This window comes from Eptatretus burgeri, chromosome 18 (assembly GCF_056783735.1).
Source record: "Eptatretus burgeri isolate ZD-2024b chromosome 18, Ebu_testis_v1, whole genome shotgun sequence".
NCBI classification, from domain to species: domain Eukaryota; kingdom Metazoa; phylum Chordata; class Myxini; order Myxiniformes; family Myxinidae; genus Eptatretus; species Eptatretus burgeri.
The window spans coordinates 22,047,952-22,072,407 of NC_140978.1; the positions used below are offsets into that span (position 1 = coordinate 22,047,952).

The window sequence follows — 24,456 nt, forward strand, 5'->3', positions numbered from 1 at the left end:
ATACCATATCCCTGTGTCGTAAGAGGCGACCAGGGTTGCGTCAGGAAGGGCATCTGGCGTAAAACATGTGCCAAATCACAATGCGGATCATACGGCCGATCCGCTGTGACGACCCCTAATGGGAGCAGCCGAATGAAGAAGAAGATATATATATATATATATATATATATATATATATATATATATATATATATATATATATATATCGGGTGTAGTGGCATGCGCCTGTAATCCGGCTACTCGGAGGCTTGGTTTGGAGGATCGCTTGAGGACGGGAGCTCTGCGCTGAGCCGCGCTATGAGAGGGTGTAGGGCAGCCCGGAATCATGGTAAAACCCAATCCTTATCCCTGTGTCGTAAGAGGCGATCAGGGTTGCGTCAAGAAGGGCATCCGGCATAAAACCTATGCCAAATCAGTATGCGGATCATAACGGATGATCTGCTGTGGCGACCCCTAACGGGAGCAGCCGAAAGACGAACAACAACATATATATATATATATATATATATATATATATATATATATATATATATATATATATATATATATATATATACATACATATACACATATACATACATACATGATTACATATTGTTATAGATTTCCACCAGCGTTGGCGTTCGCACGACCGCTTCAGCACAATCTTGGTCGCGCGCCCACCGAAGGCCGGAATCTAGTCGTAGCTTTCCGGACAACCCTGAAAACCAGCTTCGGGTGCCTTTTAATGCACCATAAACCTGTCAATTATTCTGTCCACGCGCTGCAGGATTAATCGCCGAATTGTCGATATACCTAACTATTCGCACTGACAGAAATACGGAGAGGTTATACCTCAACCGGAACTTGTATGGAATGAGCCGTTAGGCGTGCTCGTCTCGTGTGCGTTTTGCCAAGCGGTTTTAAATCGCCAAGTTCCGTCGGGCCAGATTATCACTTTTATCGGCTTGAACAGCCAGTTAATTCCCCAAACGCGTAGTGGCAGTCGATGTAAGGAAAATGACGCAACAAGCAGCTGTACATTTAAACAATGGGACATTTATTCACAGTAAGCACGTAATCAATGGGGGGGGGGGGGTGGGGGACAAGACACGAGCAAAAAGCCTACAGCCGAGGTCTATGCGGTAATACATATATATATATATATATATATATATATATATATATATATATATACATACATACATACATATACATATATATACATATACATACATATATATTGTTATGGCTGTGGAAATTCGCAGAACACCATATAGGTCCTTGGTTCAGTTATGCCGATAAGTCTTTGTTCAGTTACATTTCCCCACCATTGTCTAATGGGATTTATTCGTGTCACCCGGGCTATGATCTTTGAGTTAGCCGTTTTTCTTTTACTATCGTTATTTTGGACCAACCGCCATTACTACCACCACAAAGCGCCACCAACTACAACAACCACGATCACCACAACCACCTCGTTAACCGCCAACATCCCCACAGACAACGAACAGCTGCCTTCACAACAACCACCTTAACCACCACCGCCCAACCACACCACCCTCACTACCACCACAAACGCCAGCCACACCACCATCAAGACCCCCACAAAACGTCAGCCACGCCACCATAACGCCAACCACACCACCACCGCATTTCCACCTCAACACGGTTACGAGAAGCCTGGCATTCATCGGGGGAGAACGGACCACGGCCTCACCCTCCCCCCAACGACAGACACGTGCGGAAAAGACGAAAGCTGTGAAGAGATGATCGCCTACAGAAGTACTCAACGGACAACCCCGATTCAGCGAGGAAAACGCCCTGCTTCTGGAAGCTTCGCATGCATGCTGGAAGGGAGGGGGCGAGGGCCGTGGAGATAAAAGCGAGCGCTGAACGCAGTGAGGAGTGGGTGTGTGTCGTCGAGGAGAACCGAGTGGTGGGTTGTCGAGGAGAAGCAAGTGGAGAGGCGAGTGGAAGTCAGTCGGTGAGGAGCTGGAGAGGCTCCAAGAGGGACGCCCAAGCAAGTCACCACGATGGTGGAGGTAACCTGCGGCGGCCTCTTGGAGTTCCTTCGGTCAACCAAGCTCCTTGGACATAAAGACCCTAAGGGGTCCAGTCTGACCCCTTGTCTTTGAGGGGGTCTTCTTCTTGCTTTTATTTGTGTGAATGTTGTGGCGCCATGTCCGCAAGTAGAACTGTATAAGTGACTGTACATGATTAGTTATAGACGGTATTTGCTCTTTCCTTTGCATTGTGTTTGGCTGTATAACTGCATGCGTGTTTCACCAATTTATTGCTTAATTTTATACGTGTAAAATAATAAATGTGCTTGTTTGAATGTGAACCTGTTCGTCGTGTCATTTTCCCCATTGAAACGCCATACTGCATTTCGGAATGGTAGCGGGCTTTTTGATAGCCGATAAAAGAATCGGGTCCAGCGAGGTCTCGCGATAATACCCCGCTCGGTTATCCCAGAACGGAACGAACCGCTGAAGCGGTTCGTGTCCAAGCAGACCTCACTGAGGTACAGTCTCTCGGTAGGCTGCCCGCGCAAATAATTAGGTATATCGATAACTCGGCGATTGACCCTGTCGCGGGCGGGTAGAATATTGACTAGGCCGTGGTGTGCGCTTGGAGCACACCCGTGACTGGTTTTCGTGTTGTTCCGGAAAGTCGCGACTGAATTGTTCGTCCGGTGGGCGTACGGCCGCGATTCGGCTAAAAGCGGCTGTCCGCATGCCGGCGGGTGCAAATTCGTAACAATATATACATATACATATACAGTATATATATATATATATATATATATATATATATATATATATATATATATATATATATATATATATATATATATATATATATATATATATAGTTATGCATTTCAGAATCCGTTCTGATGAATGCATCCACACATCCAGGTCCTCAGATAGTTATTTCCTTGAATGCATGTTTAGATTTGCCCCCATCCCCATATCAAATGAGATTTTAAATGTGATGCCTTGAGAAGGGTAAACAATAGATCCCCTCTCTTCTGGGAAGATTTTTTTTTCTTTACGACAGACACATTTACACACATTTATTTCGCGAGCTCTGACGAGCGCCCTTATTTTTCCTCAGCAACTTTCTTCCGTGAGCGCTGACGCCCACCTTTTTTGAGAGCGCGGGTTGTCATGGTAACCATGTGCAAGTGGAGTGGGGTGAGCTTTGGCCGGACTATGCCTGCCGAGATGGCCCGCAGATATAAAACTAATTGGAAGTCCATTCTGAGGCGAGAGAAGTCAAGGGGGGGGGGGGGGAGAAGAGAATGAGAAAGAAAGCCAGAGAGGAAAAAGGGGCGAGAAGTAAGTGCGAGAAACGAGCAAGAAGCGGGTGTAAGCGTGCAAAAAGAGAAGAAAGCGAGGGTGTGGGTGTCTGACCAGCGCCAACGAGACAATTCGTCCTTCCCAGTGCTTGAGCAAGCTGGCGTGTTGTGCGTGTGTGGGTGTGAGCAACACCGACTGAGTGAGGCACGGGTCAGTCACCGACGGACCATGTGGGTCACTGGACATCACCAGTTTCGTGAAGTGTGAGGAGCTGCCCGTCACAGCACCAGGGTCTAAACCCGCGACAGACGATCTCGGTGCCCTCCCAAACGTCGACTGGCATTCAAGGCTGGGTGCTGGCGACGGATGTGACACGCACGCACACATTTCAGGACGTTTTCACTTCACGGACGACTACTCTCTGGTGAGCGAGACGACTTCTTCCCCCCCCCCCCCGCCCCGAATGATCTGCTGGTTACCCTTGTCTGTGTTTTGCTGCAAGTCAACCCCCCGATAAGCATCTGCTCTCTGTCTCTTTCCTCTCGTTTTGATTGATTTTTCCTGAGTAACTATTCATTTATTTACCTCAGAAAATAAAAAGTTATTTTTATGAATAATAAATAATTTGTTGACTTCCACCCTGTCCGTGTTTGTCCTTCCCTTCCATTGGTCTAGCATTGTCCGAACCTCGATAGACTGGGAGGTAATTACCACAGATTTGACCAAAAATAGTCGGCACGCACCAGCGCTTAAAATGCTCGGCCACCCGAATTAAAATCTAATCGAGATAACATTGGTGCTTGACCGAGGGCACACTCCCCGCTCAGGTAACCACGTGACCTCTGGTTAAACGGCATAATTAGATGGTGGACACTGGAACTCGTGGTTCACTGGGTGGCGTTCGTGGTTTTAAAACAACCCACTGTACTACGTTAATTGTGAGCAGTGGCCCCAGGTCTGGCTATTCCTGTGATGTGTCACGTGATTGGGTTTTCGTATATCATGCCTCGCCCGCTAGGGGTGGGGGGGAGTGTGCTTCTGGTCGCGCAATAAAGCGGAGTAGATGGTGGCCTGCGTGCTTCTTGCATCCCACTGCACCTAGTACACTCTAGTTGGCTGACGAGGATGATTGAATACGGACTTATGCCCGTTTTCGACGGGGACGACTTCGAATTGTTTTCGGAGCAATTGGAATGCTATTTCCACGCGAACGATGTGGTCGACGAGAGCAAGCAGAAGTCGATCTTGCTCGCTTCGCTTTCGCCGGAGCATTATCGGCTGCTGGGTGATTTAGTGGCACCGAACAGGCTCCGGGATGACGAGCTGGCGTTTCGGGACATTGTGGAGAAAATGAAAGCACACATGGCGCCGGAGAAGTCATTGCAGCTCGCTCGATTCCAGTTCGATCGCCTCTCGAAAGGGGCAGAGGAACGCGTCGCTGAGTTCGTGGCGCGGATTAAGCATTCTTCCGTGGCCTGCAAGTTCACGGCGGGGGAGCGGCCAGCTCGGCTCAGAGATCATTTGATTTCTGGTTTACAAGATGCGAAAATGGTTTCAGCGGTTTTACAGCTGAAGGATGAAGCCATTACATTCGACTCGGCAGTCAGCACGGCTACGGCGGTCGAGCAGACTCGCGGGGATGTTCGAGCCATCACCGACCACGCGGGGTCGCGAGCACGACCTTCGATGCGGGTCGAACGTCGCCACACGGCCGCGCGTGCGGCGGGGTGACCCCGCGGACATGCTTGGGATGTGGAGGTCGACACCTGCGCCGTGCGTGCCCGTATAAAAGCAACGTGTGTTTGAATTGTCACAAGGTGGGTCATTTGGCGCGTGTGTGCTGTGGGGCGTCGGCCACCGTTAAAGTCGTGGACGGCGAGGTGCGAGGCGACTCGGGGCAGCACCAGCGGCCGTTGTTGAGCCTGTTTTCAATTGGCCCGGCGACAGCGCGCCCGATGACGGTGGAAGTCGAAGTGAACGAAACGCCGATCACGTTCCAGGTCGATACGGGAGCAGTGGTGTCGCTCATCGGCGAACAGACCGCGCGTAGACTCAACGGCTTGAGGCTTATCAGGTCAAACCTCGCGCTGTTCACGTACACCCGCGAGAAGATAACGCCAGTCGGGATGGCAGACGTGTCTGTGCGGTACCAAGGCCAGGTCGCCACGCTTCGGGTGTATGTCGTACGGGGGAGGGGGCCGTCTCTCCTCGGCCGAGATTGGATGACCCGCATCAGGCTAGACTGGGCCGCAGTTCACCTTGTGCAACTCGTGCCGAGCCAGTGGGAGGATCAGTTGGAGGAGATTCTTCAGAGACATCAAGGGTTGTTTAGCGGCGACCTTGGAAAACTCAAGGGCATGGAGGCGAAACTCTTCCTGAAGGAGGTGGTGGTTCCTCGGTTTTGTAAACCGCGTCCAGTGCCGTATGCCCTGCGGGACAAGGTCAAGGGTGAACTGGATAGGCTGGAGGCCTGTGGAGTGATTGAACGGGTGTCGTACTCAGATTGGGCCACCCCGGTTGTCACGGTGCTGAAACGGAATGGAGACGTCCGATTGTGCGGAGACTTCAAATCCACGGTTAACCCGGGGCTCAGCGTGGAGCAATATCCACTGCCGTCAATCGATGAGATATATGCGCGATTGGCGGGGAGTCAATACTTCACGAAGCTGGACCTGCGTGATGCATATTTTCACCTGCCGATGGATCCCGGGAGTAGCGAGCTTTTAACAATCAACACGTGTCAAGGACTCTATCGATATACCCGACTCTGTTTTGGGATTGCTTCGGCCCCAGCTTTGTGGCAGAAGGCCATGGATCAGGTTTGCATTGGCCTGCCCGCTCAGACCTACCTGGACGATGTGCTCATTGCGGGGAAAACGGCGGACGAGCATCTTGCGAACATTGCCCGAGTGCTGACAAAGCTAGAAGCGTGCGGCCTGCGCTTAAACAGGGACAAGTGCGCGTTCTTCAAGCAGCGCTTGGAATACCTCGGGCACATCATCATGCCGGAGGGGCTGTTGAAAGGTCCTCGGAAGGTGGAGGCGATTCAGCGCATGCCACCGCCTCGCGACAAGACGCAGCTGCGCTCGTTCATTGGCATGGCCCAGTATTACCAAAGGTTCGTGCGCGGGCTCAGCTCACAACTTGCGCCGTTAACGCGGTTGCTCAAGAAGGACGAGCGCTGGGCTTGGGGGCCTGCACACCAGGCGTCGTTCGACCGCGTCAAGCGGCTGCTCACAGAGGATACGGTCCTCGTGCACTACGAGCCTGCGCGTCCGCTCCTATTGGCATGCGACAGCTCTGCATATGGCATTGGGGCAGTGCTCTCCCACAGGATGGACGATGGTTCCGAGCGGCCTGTTTGTTTTGCATCCCGGACCCTGTCCACAGCAGAGCGCGGATATGCCCAGATTGAGCGTGAGGCTCTCAGCCTCGTCTGGGGTGTGCAGAGGTTTCATCAATATCTGCTGGGACGGCATTTCACTTTGCAGACGGATCACAAACCGCTTCAATTCATCCTGAGACCCGAACGCGGGGTGCCGGTGGTAGCAGCCGCGCGAATACAGCGGTGGTCTGTTTCTGGGTGCTTACGATTATGATATTCAGTTCCGAAGCACCGAGAAGCATGCTAACTGCGACGGGCTCTCACGCTTGCCGTGTGCGGAGGGTCCAGCTGCGTCTGAGTTGGGCGACCGGGTCGATGTGTTCGCACTGGACCAGGTCCAAAGCGGGCCGGTCACGGCCAGGCAGGTCGCGGTGGAATCGGCTCGTGATCCGGTGCTTGCCCGTGTCGTCCAGGCGATTTCTACGGGGAATTGGAGCGATCTGCCTTCGACACCGGCATTTCAACCTTTCACGTCACGCGCGGCGGAGCTGTCGTTGGTCCAGCGGTGCGTAATGTGGGGAATGAGGACCGTGATTCCACCGAGGTTCAGGCAGCGGTGTTTGGAAGAACTGCATGTCAGTCACCTTGGCATCGTGAAGACCAAGAGTCTTGCTCGTAGCCTGTTGTGGTGGCCGGGGTTGGACAAAGACATTGAGCAGTTGGTTAAGCGTTGCGCCACGTGCCAGACAGATGCTGATAACCCGCGTCGAGCTTCGGGTCTCTGGCCTGTGCCAGACCGAGCTTGGCAGAGGGTCCATGTAGATTTTGCGGGACCGGTTAATGGCAAGATGTTTTTGATTGTGATTGATGCATTCTCTAAATGGCCGGAGGTTGTAGTAATGCAGCATACTTCAGCAAACATTACAGTAGAGAAGCTGCGGACGATCTTTGCTAATAAAGGGTTGCCGGAGATCCTGGTCTCTGATAATGGTCCGCAGTTCATCGCGGGTGTATTTGATGAGTTTATGCGCCAGAATGGTATTCGACATCTAAGGTCCGCACCGTATCACCCTGAGCCGAATGGCCAAGCTGAGTCGTTTGTCAAGATGTTGAAGCGGGCTTTGCGCAGGGGGGGTGTTGCACCTGTGCAGACGGTGGTCGATGTCTTTTTGCTCCATTACAGGAACGCAGTTCATCCTGTCACGGGTGATTCACCTGCCATTCGTCTCTATGGACGGGCTTTGCGGTCCAGGCTGGATTTGCTACGACCTGGAGGGTCGGGGAGTGGGGCAATGTCACGTCCGACGCGGCTGCGCAGCTTCGAGGTGGGGCAGCGGGTAATGGTGCGCAATTATTTCCACGGTTCCAAATGGGTGCCGGCGGTGGTCTCTGTGGTGCTGGGGCCGGCGAATTGTATGGTGCGGACTGATGGTGGGGATGTGTGGAAGCGGCACGTGGACCAGATGCATGATCGCTGTTCAGCGTCACCCCTCCCACACCTCCCCGAGCCGAACGATGCGGGACCCCCACCAATGGTGTCGCCGGCACCTGACGTTGTATCGCCGGGGCTGGCTGGGCCAGCGCCAAGGGGGGCTTCGCCTGATGCCGTCCTACCCGGGGACGTCGAGCAGGCTGGGCAGTCGGGGGTAGCTGGTGTTGCGGAAAGTGCGAGTCCGGCGAGGGTGTCGCCTCGGCCGAGCCGGGAGGCGTCTGAGCCTAGGCTGTCTGGTGGCGCTGCCCGTCCGAGGTGGGTCAGGGTGCGGCCGCGGTACTTGGAGGATTATGAGTGTTGATGGGTTCCGATGGTCATGTTGTGATTATCCGTTCATTATATGACGGGTCATTTTACGAGGGGAGGAGTGTGCTGTGTCACGTGATTGGGTTTTCGTATATCATGCCTCGCCCGCTAGGGGTGGGGGGAGTGTGCTTCTGTTCGCGCAATAAAGCGGAGTAGATGGTGGCCCGCGTGCTTCTTGCGTCCCACTGCACCTAGTACACTCTAATTCCGAGGACAATCAGGGATTAATCCCCCTGAGTGACAAGCTGGTGTCTCGGTACCCGTGGCCACAACAATATATACATATACACATCTACACACAGTGCCTATAGAAAGTCTACACCCCTTTTCCAAATTTTCACCTTTATTTGCACATCGTAACCCACAACTTCCAAGTGAAAAACAAATTCTACAAATTTCAGAGAATTAATTAAAAACCAAACTATTCCATCTTGGTTGGATTAGCGTCCTAGGATAAAAAGAAAAACTCGGAACACCAGAAATGCATTTGAAACAGCACAGCCAAAGCAATCTGGAAACAGCTTGGGATTGGGGGAAACCAAAACAGAGATAACACCATTTTACAAACAAAATATCTCACTTTTATTTGAGTTGAAAACACAAAATCCAATCTTTAAACCAACTTTAAAAGAGTTCTCCATTTCACTAAGAAGGTAAAACACCAATTACTACAACTACTTGTTCAACTGCCAAAATGATTCCCACCAACTTAAGGTGTTGGCCGTGTCACACTTATGACCAGTCTTTCATGAAGCGGCTGGCCAGGCTTGACATGAATGTGGCAGGAATTTAGAGTTTGTCAAGGGTGTCAGTGTCAATGATATCTTTGCAAAAGACACTGTGGGATGTTTAATTGTCCATAAACATCCATTGATAGATGGGACTCACAGTTTAACATCCATCCATCCGACTTGAAAGCATACACACTGATGCCTCACCCGACATATGAAACACCTGGGTGACAGTTTATAGCTCAGGCAAGATTCCAGGCACAACAGCTCACAGCCTAGTGCTCATACATCAAAGCTTTCCTGCCAGCCCGAGACAAAACACCCACTGCATTAAAAAAAAAAAAAGTTCACAAAACCGGTGCATAAATCTTCAAGTCAACTTTTACATTTATAGGCTTTTTTTAAAACTAGAAAGTCTCATTCTTGTCCAAGGAGTGGTTTAAGTACTGGGACATCAATCACAGTTTGGTCTAGCAGCAAAATAAATAAATTTAAAAAGCGAATAAAATTCCATCTCCGGTTCAAACTTTAGAGATGACTCCTTTGTGGGAAATAATGACTGTTACCATCCTACCCTTTTCATTTCCCTTCCTTTCAAATCCCACGAGTGCCAGTTCCAGGTGCAGGGCCTGATTCAGCAGAATGTTCACTCTTGACAGCGATGCTGTGGCGACATGCGCCTAGTCCTACACAGTAAAGCATGACAGCAACAAATGCTTACTCTGTACCACCATATACCAATAATAATTATATTAGAAGACGCGTACTACAAACCACACAAATGGATTTAGGTTTAACATTTGCAGATAAGCACATGTTTATCCTGTAATACTTATGACAGCAGAAAAGAAAATGTGTTGAAAGAATAGTTTACATGTTGCACAAAGACAATCACACACGACCACCCCACTCCCCTCCACCCAAAAAGGAGGAAACATTTTTCATTGTGGTGTTCACGAGGAAAAGCGATGTTCTGAAGATAAAGTTCCCATGCAAAGATGGCAGCTGGAAACAACCACCATATTGAAGTGAAATCTGCTAGATCTTCAGATGCCAGCCTTCCACCAAAGTTATTGCAAATTGTGAAGTTCCAACTACAAACCTTCCCTCGAAAATGTCCTCCTTCACCAGACAACACCAAAAACTAGAACAAAACTTGGGGAAGTTGAAGCCTTCTACACAATGGGCAATTTATCATCCTCTTGAACCAACAATGTATGCAGACAATGCAATCTCACCACGAACCATACGGCCTGGTATCTTTATGGTTAGGTTCTCTGTCACAATGTGTCCCAGTCCACCCCTGGAAGGTGACTGTAAGCTACCTGTGAACCTTCAGAATTGCTTCCCTCTTGCTTCCTTGTGCAAGAGTACAAGGAGGTGGAGAAGAGCTGCTGAACTTCCTCCAGCGATCGTCCACGGGTCTCAGGGAGAGTCAATGCGAGGAAGATAAATCCAAGGAAGGATAGACCCAGGTAAAGAAAGAACACACCTGGAAGAAACGAGGTGGTCTCATAAATATTGACCAGAGCAACGTTATAACATTTCTTTCAAGTGAAACAATTGTCAAATCATTAAAAAATAAAACTATTTTTTTAATTTTTTTTTGTGATGAGGTCCATTAGAATGATGCAACATTAAGCAGCAAATTAAACTTGAATTAATTTCTGTGGAAGCAACCACATCTTTTCCACAATATTGTTTGTCAAACACACATTTGACATCATGTGCATTTTAACCAATTGTAGACAAAACATGGCTACCTCCACAGAAATTACCTCATTGATTACCTTCGCATTCTGCAAAAGGTTATGTTTTGGTCGCTGTGTATTTATTTATTTGTGAATATGTGTGTTTGTTTGTTATTCGCATAACTCAGAAAGTATTAAACCGAATTGCATGAAAATTGGTGGGATTATTCGTGATTATCCAACGACGATTTGATTAGATTTTGGGAGCGATCGGGTCAAAGGTCAAGGTCATGAAAAGGTCAAAAACAAACTTTTGAGCATAACTTCCTTCATAAGACAGCTATCGACATGCAACCAACGCCATATTGTTCCATGACGAAATACCTTTCGGGTACGTGGTGTCAGATTTGACGTGACGTCATCAGAAGTGCGTCAAAATGACGTAAATTTTCAATTTTCGACCTCATCAGTTTTGATCATACCGTTTTGTAGGACTTACCTCAAGGACGTCACACACCAAATTTGATGTCGTTCGGACTGACCGTTATGACGTCATTGACGTTTGAACATAACGTTTTTCAATTGTGGCTAAAATGTCCTGATATTTTATATTCAAATATCTATGTAATTTGTAAAGGAAATTGTCCCAAATCCAGGCATTATGATCAGTACCAAAATATCTGCTTATTTATGAACCGGTTTTGCAAATTAACTCTATGGTCAAGGTCAAGGTCACACTCAAGGTCAAAATATACTTGTAGGCATAACTTCAGATCTAATAGAGCTATTGACATGAAACCAACATTAAAATTTTCCGTGAAATAAGAGCTTTCAGGGTGGTAGTACGCGATTGGCAGTGACGTCATTGGAAGTGCGTCAAAATGACGTCACAAGATGACGTCATTTTTAAACTTTAGATTTTTTTTCAGTGTTTATCATTCCATTTTGTTGGACTGCCCTCAATGACGTCTAACACCAAATTTGACGTCCATCGGACTGATGGTTGTGACGTCATGGACGTTTTTAAATGACGTTTTTCAAATGTGCCTGGAAAAAAGTAGCGACGGCGAAAGTATGCGCTCTACCGAGTGCCCATTCTAGTTTAATTTGATTTTGGTGTACCGTATTCTTTACAGAGCATTGGTGCTGCCGAAGCAGTTTCTTGGCAAGGGTTGTACTTGGTAGTTTGCCGTTACCTTCCCAGCAGTGTTTGTCCATGCTTTATCCTTTTAAATGCTGAGTACTCAAGCAGGGAAGCAGCATGTGCCATATTTAAATCCTTGATATGACCCAGCCAGGGTTTGAACCAACGACCTCCCAGACTCCGAATGGACACTCTAATCATTCTGCCACTGAGTCTGGTTACCTCAATGAATTCACAATTTAATGGTGCATTTGTTTTCACATACAAACTGAAACATACAACAGTGATTAGTCATTAAAAGTTTTTGAAAACAAAATTTTAGAACAATTTTACAAACAATACGTTTTCCTTTGCAACTTGAGCAACGATGTTCCAAAAATGAGGTCCACAGTTAATTGTCAAGAAAACCTTTTGTGGCTAGATTGTAAGCAAAAGTCATGGGACACATAATTCCGAATTACGAGATGAAATTGCAACAGTCTTTGCATACCATCATTTAATCAAGCTGCACATAACAATGATGTAGTCTAAAAGGCCAACAAATCACATACTGTAAGTACGACGCAGACTGTCGCACTGTGAGAGAGGTCATTAACCTTGTAAAAAGTCACAAGATATACAGGAGCAAAATGGGCAAGGCACAAGTTTGAGAGAGTTTTTATGATTTACCAAAGTATTTGAGGTACTCAGCGAGATGGAGGAAGGTGAGGGAGACCACTACGTTGGAAAGCCAGTTGACAGTAGCAGAGGCAGAGTTTCCAGTACCCCGAGCCCACAGTGGATAAATCTCTGCATTTACAGTCCATGGCATAGTTCCCATGCCTGTAATCACCATCAAAATCAAGAAAAGGAAAAGATGACAATCAAGTTATGTTTCTTTAAAAACGACAGTTTTCCACTGGGATGATGATGAAACAAGAAGTCCAAAGTTTGAGAAGGTCTGAAGAGCAAAGATGACAGGCATATCCTGAAACTGCAGTGAAACAGCCTCCAGGCTGGACAGATTGTGTGACGTCAAAAAATAAAGTAAAATAACCTTTTATGAGAGCAACTATGACTTTCACTCACCTGGAGCAAATGCCAGGAGGTACATCACCATGCCCAGTACAGCTAACCAAGCATAAGGTGTGGGGCAGTAGTTGTAAGCCCAGTAGTAAAAATTGTTCTCCGTTCCATTACTGCACCTGTATTGCAGGAGGTGAGTGAGAAGCAAACGAGAAATATCTTTTGCATAAGGACATTTAATGTGTCAAAGGAACTTCAGTTACATTTTATATTAGTCATGAAAAAGCTTAAAGAGCAGGTTTTGGGTCACTGATGACTTCACGTGATTCGAAGGTTGTAATCACATGAATAATCGTTGGGCAATTATTTTCTTACATTTGAAACTCAAAATATGCTAAAATTAACTTTCAAGTCAAAACTTTTGTCAGTGATCGAAAAACAGACTGGAATTTACCGAAGATGCTATGATGTCACGTTCTGCGAAAACTTCATGAACATTCAGAAACAGCTTGTGAACAATGGCGAGATGTGAATCAGAGAGTGATTTCAGCGGCGATGAAATTGAGCGTTTTCATTCCGATATTGCCGAGGACGAGTCGGAGGATGATGGGAATTTATACTATGGAGTTTCTGGCCCTGAGCCATATAAATTTGAGCCACTTGCAAGTGCCAGAAAATGGCCTATTTTGTGTTCAAGTGGCAGGACTGACTGCCCGGCAGTTCACACTGACGGACTCCACCAGACAGATTGGTTTGTAGATTTTCATTTTCTTGTTCGATGCATAAAATAATGTAAAGTTTGATTCGTCTGTGACTTGATATAATAATTTTAACCCTCTAGTCACTCAAGAGTCAGAGATAGAATGAATCAATAATGGACCCAAATATATTATACACCGTAGCCTTGGCGTTGAAGTCTTTCTGACAGCAGAGCTTGACCCCAGCGAAAGTGAACAGTTAGAACAAACCCCAACTTTCAAGAGACTGTTGTGGTATACAAATACCAAAACATGTTTACTCAATTCTTCCAAATTTAGAAAAAAAAAGTGGAAAATTGATCAATTTTTTACAATTGAAATGAAATAGCCCAATTTGCTGATGCTGTTAAAAAAAAGTAATTTAATCAACAATAAGTTGATTTGTTGAGAAATTTTTTCATGCTTGTTTTTCAGAAAGTTTATTTATGTGTTTTTCCATGTACTCTTTAAGAATACATTTCAAGGTTTTTCTCACTTAAACTCAACAATTGATTCTGTGACAGAGTAGTATCTGGAGAACTTGTCAACCAACAACTCGTATTCACAGAGTGGTGATCAGATGTGTTTATGCCTTCGTAATCCTCGCTGTGAAATGGTCACCACAAATGACAAGTCTATCCAAAGGGTCCTCTTTACCCGTTTTCTTTGGGAGAAAATTCACCCATTTTGTTTGTACAAATCTTATCCACTGCCGGCGAATGTTTGATTCCTTTGGGAATCGGTGGGAGCGATTACCCGTTTTCCAGCCATTTTCGCAAAACATGACGACACACGTACGACGCATGATGTACAAATATCCAAATAACTTTGTTCTACAATAATTCAAAATAAAAAAAGATAATATAGACAGTTGCAAGCTCAAAAAATAGCGAAAGAACGGCCCGCTGAGCTGGACACTTCTTCAATGAGCGAGTGAGCGTCCGCTTTGTTTTGGAGAACGTGACGTCAACATCCATATATGGCACGCGGCTGTTTTTTTTTCAACAGCCTTGAGAAATAAAAACTTCAGAGTTAAATTTAATTAATTTCCCCAATAGTTAGGCAACCACAATAGTTTGCATCAAACTATTTAATGCACATATAATCATATTGATAAATTTTCAGAACATGTTTGGTGACCCGCAACCTGCTCTAACTAAAACTCAACAATGGTATACTAGTCTTTGTGAATGTGAGTCTCATCTGCATTGGAGGACACGTAAGAGTTAGGCAATGGATTTTATCAACTGAAAGCCGACAAGAGCATGACAATTGCCTTTCACTCTGAGGAAGAGCTAATGCTTGAAACATCAACCACATCTTCCTCCCAACACTGCAGTTCACCATGCTATCGGTTACAAGATGATAAAATCCATTTTGAGAGTCTAAAGTTCAGAAACCCCAATGATATACAGTAGTGGACAAAAAATGGAAACATGAGTAAATGAGGGACACCAAGTGTATTGAAAGCAACAACTTCCACACAGGTGTGGCCCATGTGTTAATTTAGCAAATTAACATCCCAGCATGCTTTGGGTCTTGTATAAAAATGCTGCACAGCCCTGGTTGTCGATAACTATGGCTGGCATGGCTGCAAGAGGAGACCTCAGTGACTTTGAAAGAGGGGTGATTGTTGGGGCACATTTGGCAGGAGCTTGAGTGACAAAGACAGCTCAAGTTGCTGATGTTTCATGAGTAACAGTGTCTGAGGTGATGTTGGAATGGAAATCCGAGGGAAAGACTTCATCAGAAAAGGGCAACAGTGGGCAGAAGTGCATACTCTAGGATCGTGATATACATGCATTCATTTGAATTGCAAGATAAAGCAAGCGAGCAACTGCTGATTAATTGAATGTATATTTCAAGCTGGGGTGCAAGAAGCCAGTTTCATCAAAAACGCTCCACCCAGAACTCCACAGAGCGGGATACCATAATCGAGTTGCAGTGCACAAATAGCTCATCACACCTGGCAATGTACATTTGAGTCCAGTGGTACAAAGATCACAGGCAACCCAGGAAAAAATGCTACAGTTAGAACTATAGCATATGAGAGTAGTACTATCATATAATATAATTGGTAACAGGTCCAACTACAGTAGTCTGCAGATAATTACTTTGGGAAAGCAATGCAAGAGGAGACCTTACCTGTATTTTTGCCTGGGAATGCAGTGGATAAATGTGATATGGGCAGATGAATCATCCTTCATCATGATTTAATTATTATTATGATTATTCTTTAAATGAGATTTCACCCACTACCAAGCCAAAGGCCACTCAAAGTGGGGGCTACACAGAGGAAAGTATGGATATTAAACAGAAAGGAGGAATCTATTATGTCTGGAGTTAGCTTAATGGTTAAGGTGGTGGGCTTGGGATCCAAGGATCCTGAGTTCAAATCCTGCTCAGCTGTTGAATTAATACCAGGTGGGGTTGACTCTGCCGGTCATCCTTCCGAGGTTGGCAAAATGAGTGCCAGCATGCTGGAATACTGAGTCAGAATGGCGACCCGTCCAGGATTATGTCCGTTACATAATGGAGTGTGGTTTCACTTGGTAGCCCAGGAGACTGCTCAGGCAGTCACCAACGCTCTGCACAGAGTATGGTCCCAACGGATGGATGGAGGAATCCATTCGCATTCCTCTTGAATTGAGGGGGAAGCAGGATGCAGGTAAACTGTTCCAAAGTTATGCAGTGTGGGGGAAAAAAAACTAGAAGAATACCTCATAGTCTTACTCCTTGGGAAAGATGCAGTGTATGGATGGGAAGAAACTGCTAAATTTGGAGAGCGAATGAAAGTATTCTCAGGTGGAAAAACTTGAGAGATATCCTCGGAACACATTCTGTGGTAATATCTATCTATATATTACTAAAACACTCATATATGTATGTATGCATGCATGTATGTATGTTCCCAAAATACAGCTAAAACGGTGCAAGATAGCACAAAAATTTTCGGCCCACCTTACTCACCATTCACCTGTGGTGTGCATTATCAAGTTTCGTTCAAATCAGGCAACAAAAAATTATTTAAAAATAAATTCCTGATATAGTCAAGTAATCTTCGGGAGAATTTGATCAATGCAAACAACCTCAGCAGTATAGTTCGCTGGAGCTATCTTTTTTTCTTGAAATGATTTATTTTAAAATCTCAAACATTTAGTATAGACAAAGAACGATTATTTTTAAGCATAAAATAAACATCGCCATTTTGATCTAATACTTCCATGTTCATTAATAAATAAAATAGTGTTTAGAAGATTACGCACAATAATTTGTTCGACTTTCTTTTCTCCGTTTTTTTTTTTTTTCACATTGACGCGCAATGTCAAGTTTCGTTCAAATCAGACAACGAAAAAAATTATTTTAAAAATCAATTCCCGATTCAGTCATGTACTCTTCAGGATTATTTGATCAATGCAAACAATCTCAGCGGTATAGTTTGCTCAAGCTAAATATATTTTTTTCTTTTTTCTTTGAAATGATTTTTTTTTTCATCAACCGCTGTCACAACGGGAACCCAACGGGTTCACGGGTCGTCTAGTTTCTAGTATGTATGTATGTATGTATGTATGTATGTATGTATGTATGTATGTATGTATGTATGTATGTATGTATGTATGTATGTATGTATGTATATATATATATATATATATATATATATATATATATATATATATATATATATATATATATATGTAAAAAACGGCTCACAGAAGCAACAGAGTGGACTGAGAGACGTTCGAGGGATGATGCCAACTGCTGTCCCACCAGAATGGCAGCATGTCGCTGGATTCTTTCTCGGAGAGATAGGTGACAGGCTAGAGCACCAGCCCAAATATGGCAAGTCATATATAGTGGCCTTGTATAGATGGAGCATAGCAGCTTGAGGAAGGTATCGCCAAGCATGAAGTAAGCATCCAAGGTTCTGGGAGGCTCTTTTAGCTGTATGAGAGATGTACTTTCCCAGCTGAGGTTTGAGCTGATATCCAAGACAAGTAGATGGATTACAGGAAGTTCCTGCAGAGGTGAATAATCCAACGACAGGGTTGGAAAACAAGGTAATCTTGAACTAGACACAGACAACAAGTGGGTCTTTTTTCATTGAAAGTAACAAGCCGGTCTTTTCTCCAGTTAATCACACTCTCTAGGTCCTGATTGAGAGTGGTACTGGCATGGGCACGGGAAGGAGACAAGGTTCCTGAGTAGTTAGTATACAGTGTTGACTCACCTGTGTAAATTCTTTATTGAGAAAGAATACAATCAGGCAGATCATTGATATATCATAAGTACAATATTTGACCCAACACAGCACCCTGAGGAACACCAGCATTCGTATTATGGACAGGGGACGACTGCCTCTCATGTACCACAGAGACTTGACGATTTTCAAGGAAGTTAGAAATTGTATCAAGCAATTTTCCAGAGGTGCCATATGATTTTGGCTTACGGATGAGGCCCTTGTGCCACACTTTGTCAAAAGCCTTCGTGATGTCGAGAACAACAACCCTGGCTTCTCCATGATGATCCAAAGCCCTATTCACATGTTCAGTGATTAGAGATAGAACATTACCAGTAGACCTTGAATGTGAAAAGCCATACTAGACATGAGTTAGGAGATTGTGTGTTTCCAGATGAGTCGTGAATTATCGTTTGATCAAGAATTCAAACACTGCATAAAATGGGTTTTCGTCGAATGGACTGATAGTTGGAAGGATCAGATTTTTCACCGGAGCCTTTAAAGACAGGGACTACAGAGGCCTGCTTCCAGCTTGGTGGAAACACAGACTTTGACAGACACAGGCGATATACTTTTGAGAGAACAGAAGACACGTTCAGGTGAACACATATTCAAAGTAATTGCCGGGATTAAAGTCCAGTAGATTTTGAGATTTCAAGCCCTTGAATAATCTTTGCAACTTTCCTGAGTGTCATGATGATAGTGGAAAGCCTGGTGTCAAGACGGGAAGGACAAATAGGCAATGGGTGTCTGTGGTGTTCAAGTGTGGAGTTTGGAGTAAAATGCTCAGCAAAGAGGTTCACTATATCAATAGCAGAAGTAAGCGCTTCAGGGCCATTGAAGAGGACAGGAATCGATAATAGATTACGGTTGAAAATGCAATTAGCAATTCTCCAAAAAATCTCTGGAACCTAGCCATTTATTTAAGATAGGATCAAAAACAGATTCTGCATACTGTCACTTAGCATTCTCAAATACTCGTTTACAGTGGTTGCTCACTAGGCGAAACAAGTCAGGCACCTCACTCGAGCCAGCACAATGATGTTGATTGAAAAAGTGATTGCGATGGGTGATAGTCGCAGAACAAGCTGAGTGAAGTGAGCCATGGCCGAGAGTGTGGTTTCACTTGGTAGGTCCGAGAAGGGAAAAAGAGGTCCATACCAACACAGATCCACTCAGTAACTTCCTTGGCAGCTTCAGATGAGTTGTGACAAAGGATTGAGTTCCAGTGAACATCGGAAAGAAAAGAATGCAAGGCATCCTAATCAGCCTTGCTATATTGGAAGGAAGTTTGACGGTGGACAGGATGAACGATAGTTGATGGTGAGGAGTAAGAAACCTGAACTTTGCTGTTGACATTATCAGAGTTTTCTGGGGGGGGGGGGAATATTTTTCAGTACAACCCCAGGATTTGAGCACAAATATAGATCAAGAAGATACCTGTTGTCAGTAACTCGATCAGGAATTTGAGTCTGGGCTGAAATTATCTGAGTAAGGTCATGCGACACGGCAAAGTTAAATGCACCGACACCAAAAGCATCTGTTCTGTGAGGGTGAACTACTCATTCTTTGTGATGACCATTAAAGTCTCCAAAGACCATAATGTCAGCAGTTGGATGTCAAGACAGTGTCATATCAACGCTCTCAGTGATAGCATCAAAAATAGCACAATTGGGCGAGTATGAAGAGTGATACAAAAAAACATAGGTATCCAGTGCAATGCAAAAGTGCGAGGTGAAAGCACGCAAACTTATGTCATATACTCAGGGGAAATCTCACAGCCAAGTCGTAGAGAGGCCTTTGCATAAATACACAAACCATGAGAAGGTGGAAAATCAAGCCCACAAAGGATGTAGCCAGGTACTGCAAAAGATTCAGATTATATAATCATAGTATTATAATATATAGAGGAAGAGAGAAGAGGAAAAGAATGATCATTAGTTCACCAATCCACACATCACGTACAAGGCCACAATGAGAGACATCAGGTCAAGTCAGGTATGGGAGCATACGCCAGAGCAGCACGTCGCTGCGTCCACTTTCTGCCGGTACTCCAGGGGCCTCCGTCTGGCCATCGCCCAGATGCCTGGCCCATCTCAATCTCCTTGAGATGCCGATCAACCTGCCTGAACCACGAGGCACGTGGTCGGCCCATTGGCCTCCTCCACTCATGAGATTCCCTTGCTGAAAGAATTTGGTGAGCAGGATCAGCATCACGAAAATGAGCCACATGTCCATACAGCCGCAGCTGACACTCACGGACTGTGCAGGTAACAAATCTCATTTGAGTCTCGCTCAGCAATCGCTCGTTGGATGCAAAGTCTGACCAGCGATAGCCAAAGATTCTCCGAAGAGACCTGGTACCAAAGGAATTCAGTCTCCGTCTCAGATCCCTGGTCAGAATCCAAGTCTCACATCCATAGAGCAAGACTGGAAGCACCAAGGACATGAAGACCCGAACTTTCATCCTCCTGCACAGCTAACGGCAGCGCCACACCCCATGGATCCAGTGAATCCATGACTCCCCAGCCCGACCCAGACGTCTGTTGACCTCTGACTCACAGCCAGCAGATACATGAATATCACTGCCAAGGTAAGCGAATCTCTCCACGACCTCAACATCAATACCACAAACAGGCACAGACAGGACAGCAGCATCCAATATGTCATTGAAAGCCTGGATCTTAGTTTTGACCCAGGAAACTAGTAATCCCAGCGGCTCCGACTCCTCATTCAGCACATCGAGGGCCACCAAAAGAATATCTAAAATCTCCGCAAAGATGAATGCATCATCTGCGAAATCAAGGTCAGAGATCTTGACATTCCCACATGATGCACCACAGCTGGATCTCTGACATCCTCCCCATAATCCAGTCCATACAAGTGCTGAAAAGTGTGGGGGCCTGTACACACCCCTGACAAACTCCAGTAACACCTGGAAATAAGTCAGAGATGGTATCACCACATCTCGCAGCACTCTCAGTACCAGAGTAGAGTTCAGACATCAGATCGATCAGTTTTGGTGGCACCCCACGAAGACCAATAATCCTCCAGAGGGCATCCCGATACACTGAATCAAATGCTTTACAGAGATCAACATAGGCTGCAAGCAGCCCCTGCCGAAACTCTCGTCTGCGTTTGGTGAGGACCCGAAGAGCAAGGATACGGTCAATCGTTCACCTCTTTGGTGTAAAGCCTGACTGCTCTGGACGCTGGTGCTCAAGCAGATGGTGGCGAACCCCGTCAAGAATTATCCGAGCAAAGACCTTGCCCGGCACTGAGAGCAGCGTCACCCCTCGGTAGTTGTTGCAGTCTTGGCGATCACCCTTCCCTTTCCAGGAGCGACAACAAGGCCCCTCTTCCAGTCAGTTGGGATGACGCCTGTGTTCCAGGCAGGGCACCGAACTGCATGCAATGACATGAGTACAGCATTTCCACCAGCCTTGAGAAGTTCAGCATGGATGCCACAGATCCCTGGAGCTTTACCAGATTTCAACCGGTTCACTGCAGCCTGTGTTTCCACAAACAAAGGTGGACCACAGTTGATTGGAGGGTCAACAACAGTGATTGCAACACCCCTGAGGTCCAACTCGATAGCTGGGGGATCAGCCTGGTGCAACCGCTCAAAGTAACCAGGCCAGGGGGCATTCACTTCGGACTCATCTGTCAAGAGCCTACCACACTCTGCTCTATCTGCAGTACACTGAAGGATGGGCTTGGATGAAGGCAATGCGCGAATTCTCCTGTAAGCATGACAAGAATCTCTTGACCACAGGTGATGCTCTACCCCCTCACAGATTCCTCGCACATAGGCCTCCTTGTCCACCCTTAGTGCACGTACAGTTTTACGCCTCAGCTCCCTGAACAGCTCAGCTCTGCCATTCAGCCTGGCCCTGCGACTCTGGTCAATGGTATCCAGTGTCCCTTGAGACACAAAATTCTTCTTCGCCCTACGGTGAGTTCCAAGATATCCACCGGCAACATCAAAGATGGTGGTCTTGAAGGCACTCCACAACTCTTCAGGATTTCCCAAAGCACCCAGACCCCCCAAATCTCCACTCAGTCTGTTCAGAAACCCCTCAGCTACCTTCTCATCCTTGAGCTTGCCAACATCCAGCCTCTGCTGGAATGGTACCATTCTTCTGGATTTAAGGTGCAACTTAAGAGTTGCTACAACAAGCTGGTGGTCAGTATTGAGGAAATGAGCACTCCGGTAGACGCTGCAGTTCTGGATTATCCTCCAGTGACCATCAACAAGCACGTGGTCAATCGCCTTTGCCACACCACCAGCATTGGAATACCAAGTACAGTCATGAGCTTGTGTCTGCTGAAACCATGAACCAGCCACCCTAAGTCCATGATTTTTGCAAAGTCAAGGAGCTTGTGCTATTCAGGTTCACAGTTCCAGACCCATGGGGACCAACACATGACTCATAACCATCCCTATCAGCTCCAGTCGATGCATTGAAATCCCCCAGACTAGAAGTGTATCTCGCCTGGGGCACTGATGAACCAGAGACTCGGGCGTAGCGTAGAATGTGTCCTTCACGGTGAGATCACTCGCCTCAGTCGGAGCATAAACAGAGACCAGGGAAATGACACCCAAGGAATGATGATTCCTTTGTCTCATAATACGCTTGATGACCGGTGTTACCTCAATTATCATTGGAGTCAGCTTATTGGAGATGGCGACAGCAACTCCTTGGGAATGGTAACCATCAGAGCGACCAGACCAATAGTAGGTGTAACCACCCGCCATGATCTCGCCGCAATCCGGTCTCCAAACCTCAGAGAGTGCTGCAATACCGATGTCCAAACGCTTGAGCTCAGGTGATCATCCTCTCTTCAGCATAGGATATTCCAGGCACCCACCCAAAGGGATCGCCTCAGGTTAACCCAAGGAGACCGCCGTCTGGTGGACGACACCACTTCGTCCACCAGACGTCTGGTGGACGACACCTCAGCACCACTCCGACACACTCTCCCGCAATCTGACCCGGGAATGTTACCCCATGGTTTCCCTCCTATCAAAGATTGGGGGTCCCGAAGGCTTTGCCCAAATCCCCTCATCCGGTGAGCTGCCCTGCGAAGGGAAGCTGCACAGGAGCTACTCCCACGGAGTGCGTTTTCAGATATAATTTTTATGCTTCGAGAATGTTTTGCAGAATGAAGGGTTTTCGGTGGCTGGAGTGCAAATCCTGCCACCAACCTCCTAATAAGTAACCCAACTGCACGAGGACGTCCGAAGACACAGTTGGGCACTAGATATGGATGGCCGTTGGCTCAAAAGGAGCTCCTCCGCCCTTTGACAGGTTTTGTTTTTAATCCTGCTGGATGTCCATATCCAAACACCCTCCTCACCAGGAAACCTGGTGGGGGAGACAGTTTAGTCGCTGACAACCCTACCATGGAACAGGTTGGTACAGGTTTACATGATATCTGCAGCAAGTCACAGATGTGATCTGGCCTGACCTGACAAAATCTGGCCTGAGAGACATCAATAACCCAAATGAACCCTTAGCCATAGCAGAGGCACTCTGATTGACTCACGAAAGCATTGGAAAGTAGATACAAGGGCCACCATCTATGCATGTCCATGGCAGTACAGCTACCCCAGCATTTTACACCTGCTGATAGATCAGCCTCTCAATGCATTACCATTGAGTTTGGGATCCTGTACTACCGAGTGGCCATAACCTACAGCATGTTTTTAACCTTTACCCTTCAGAATGATCAGCCTCAGGTTGTCCAACACAGGGCTCAGTGTACATTCATGTAACGACAAACTAAAGTTCCTCAAAATGGAACAACCAGCCACTTGCATTGAAACAAGACAAATACAAGTGGTGCCAGGCACAACAAATCCCGCCCATTTATGGCATAAAGTTATTTTGGGGATCAAATTTTTTATTTGAGACATCCTTAACCTGAATATTGATTATAAGGTATAGAATAAGGGATATTTTAGTCTTAGTTTGAAGTCAATTAAACCATTTTTGATGAAGTTATGAGCGAAAAACGATTTTGACCTTTTCGTGACCTGACCTTGACCTTTGACCTAATTGGACCCAAAAGTTAATGGGGTCGTCCGAGGTTCATTACCCACCTGTGGATACAATTTGACAGTGTTTGAGCCAGCCGTTTTCCCGTAAAGTTGTATTTTCGTAACCATGTTTTAGTTTTAATGGAAAATTTGTAATTTTGACCGATGACCATGACCCCCAAAACTTCAGACCCTCCCGATCTTCACAAATATGCATTTTTCACTATAGGAATGGGTAGGATTATAAGTGACAAATAGAATAAGGTTCACTATAAGCTTAGTTTGAAGTAAATCAGATCATTTTTGATGAAGTTATGAGCGAAAAACGATTTTGATGTTTTTGTGACCTTGACCTTGACCTTTGATCCAATTGAACCAAAGTAGTTAATGGGGTCGTCCAAGGTTCATTGCCCACCTGTGGATTAAATTTGATAGTGTTTGCTAAAGCCGTTTTGCCG

General features: G+C 46.0%; 1 protein-coding gene across 3 annotated transcripts in view; it reads right to left on the reverse strand.

Moving 5' to 3' along the window:
• Positions 1-8,735: 8,735 nt before the first annotated feature.
• Positions 8,736-24,456, reverse strand: part of SLC2A13 (solute carrier family 2 member 13) — a 51,676-nt gene continuing 35,955 nt past the window's right edge. For 2 of the 3 annotated variants that reach the window (XM_085864507.1, XM_085864506.1), the window contains exons 8-10: positions 13,045-13,160; positions 12,646-12,798; positions 8,736-10,633 (exon numbers count right to left, since the gene is read on the reverse strand). In XM_085864507.1, coding sequence (XP_085720633.1) covers positions 10,422-10,633; positions 12,646-12,798; positions 13,045-13,160 — 481 coding nt within the window. In that variant the 3' untranslated portion in view covers positions 8,736-10,421. The remainder of the gene's footprint in view (positions 10,634-12,645; positions 12,799-13,044; positions 13,161-24,456) is intronic. The other variant, XM_085864508.1, reaches the window with a different exon arrangement.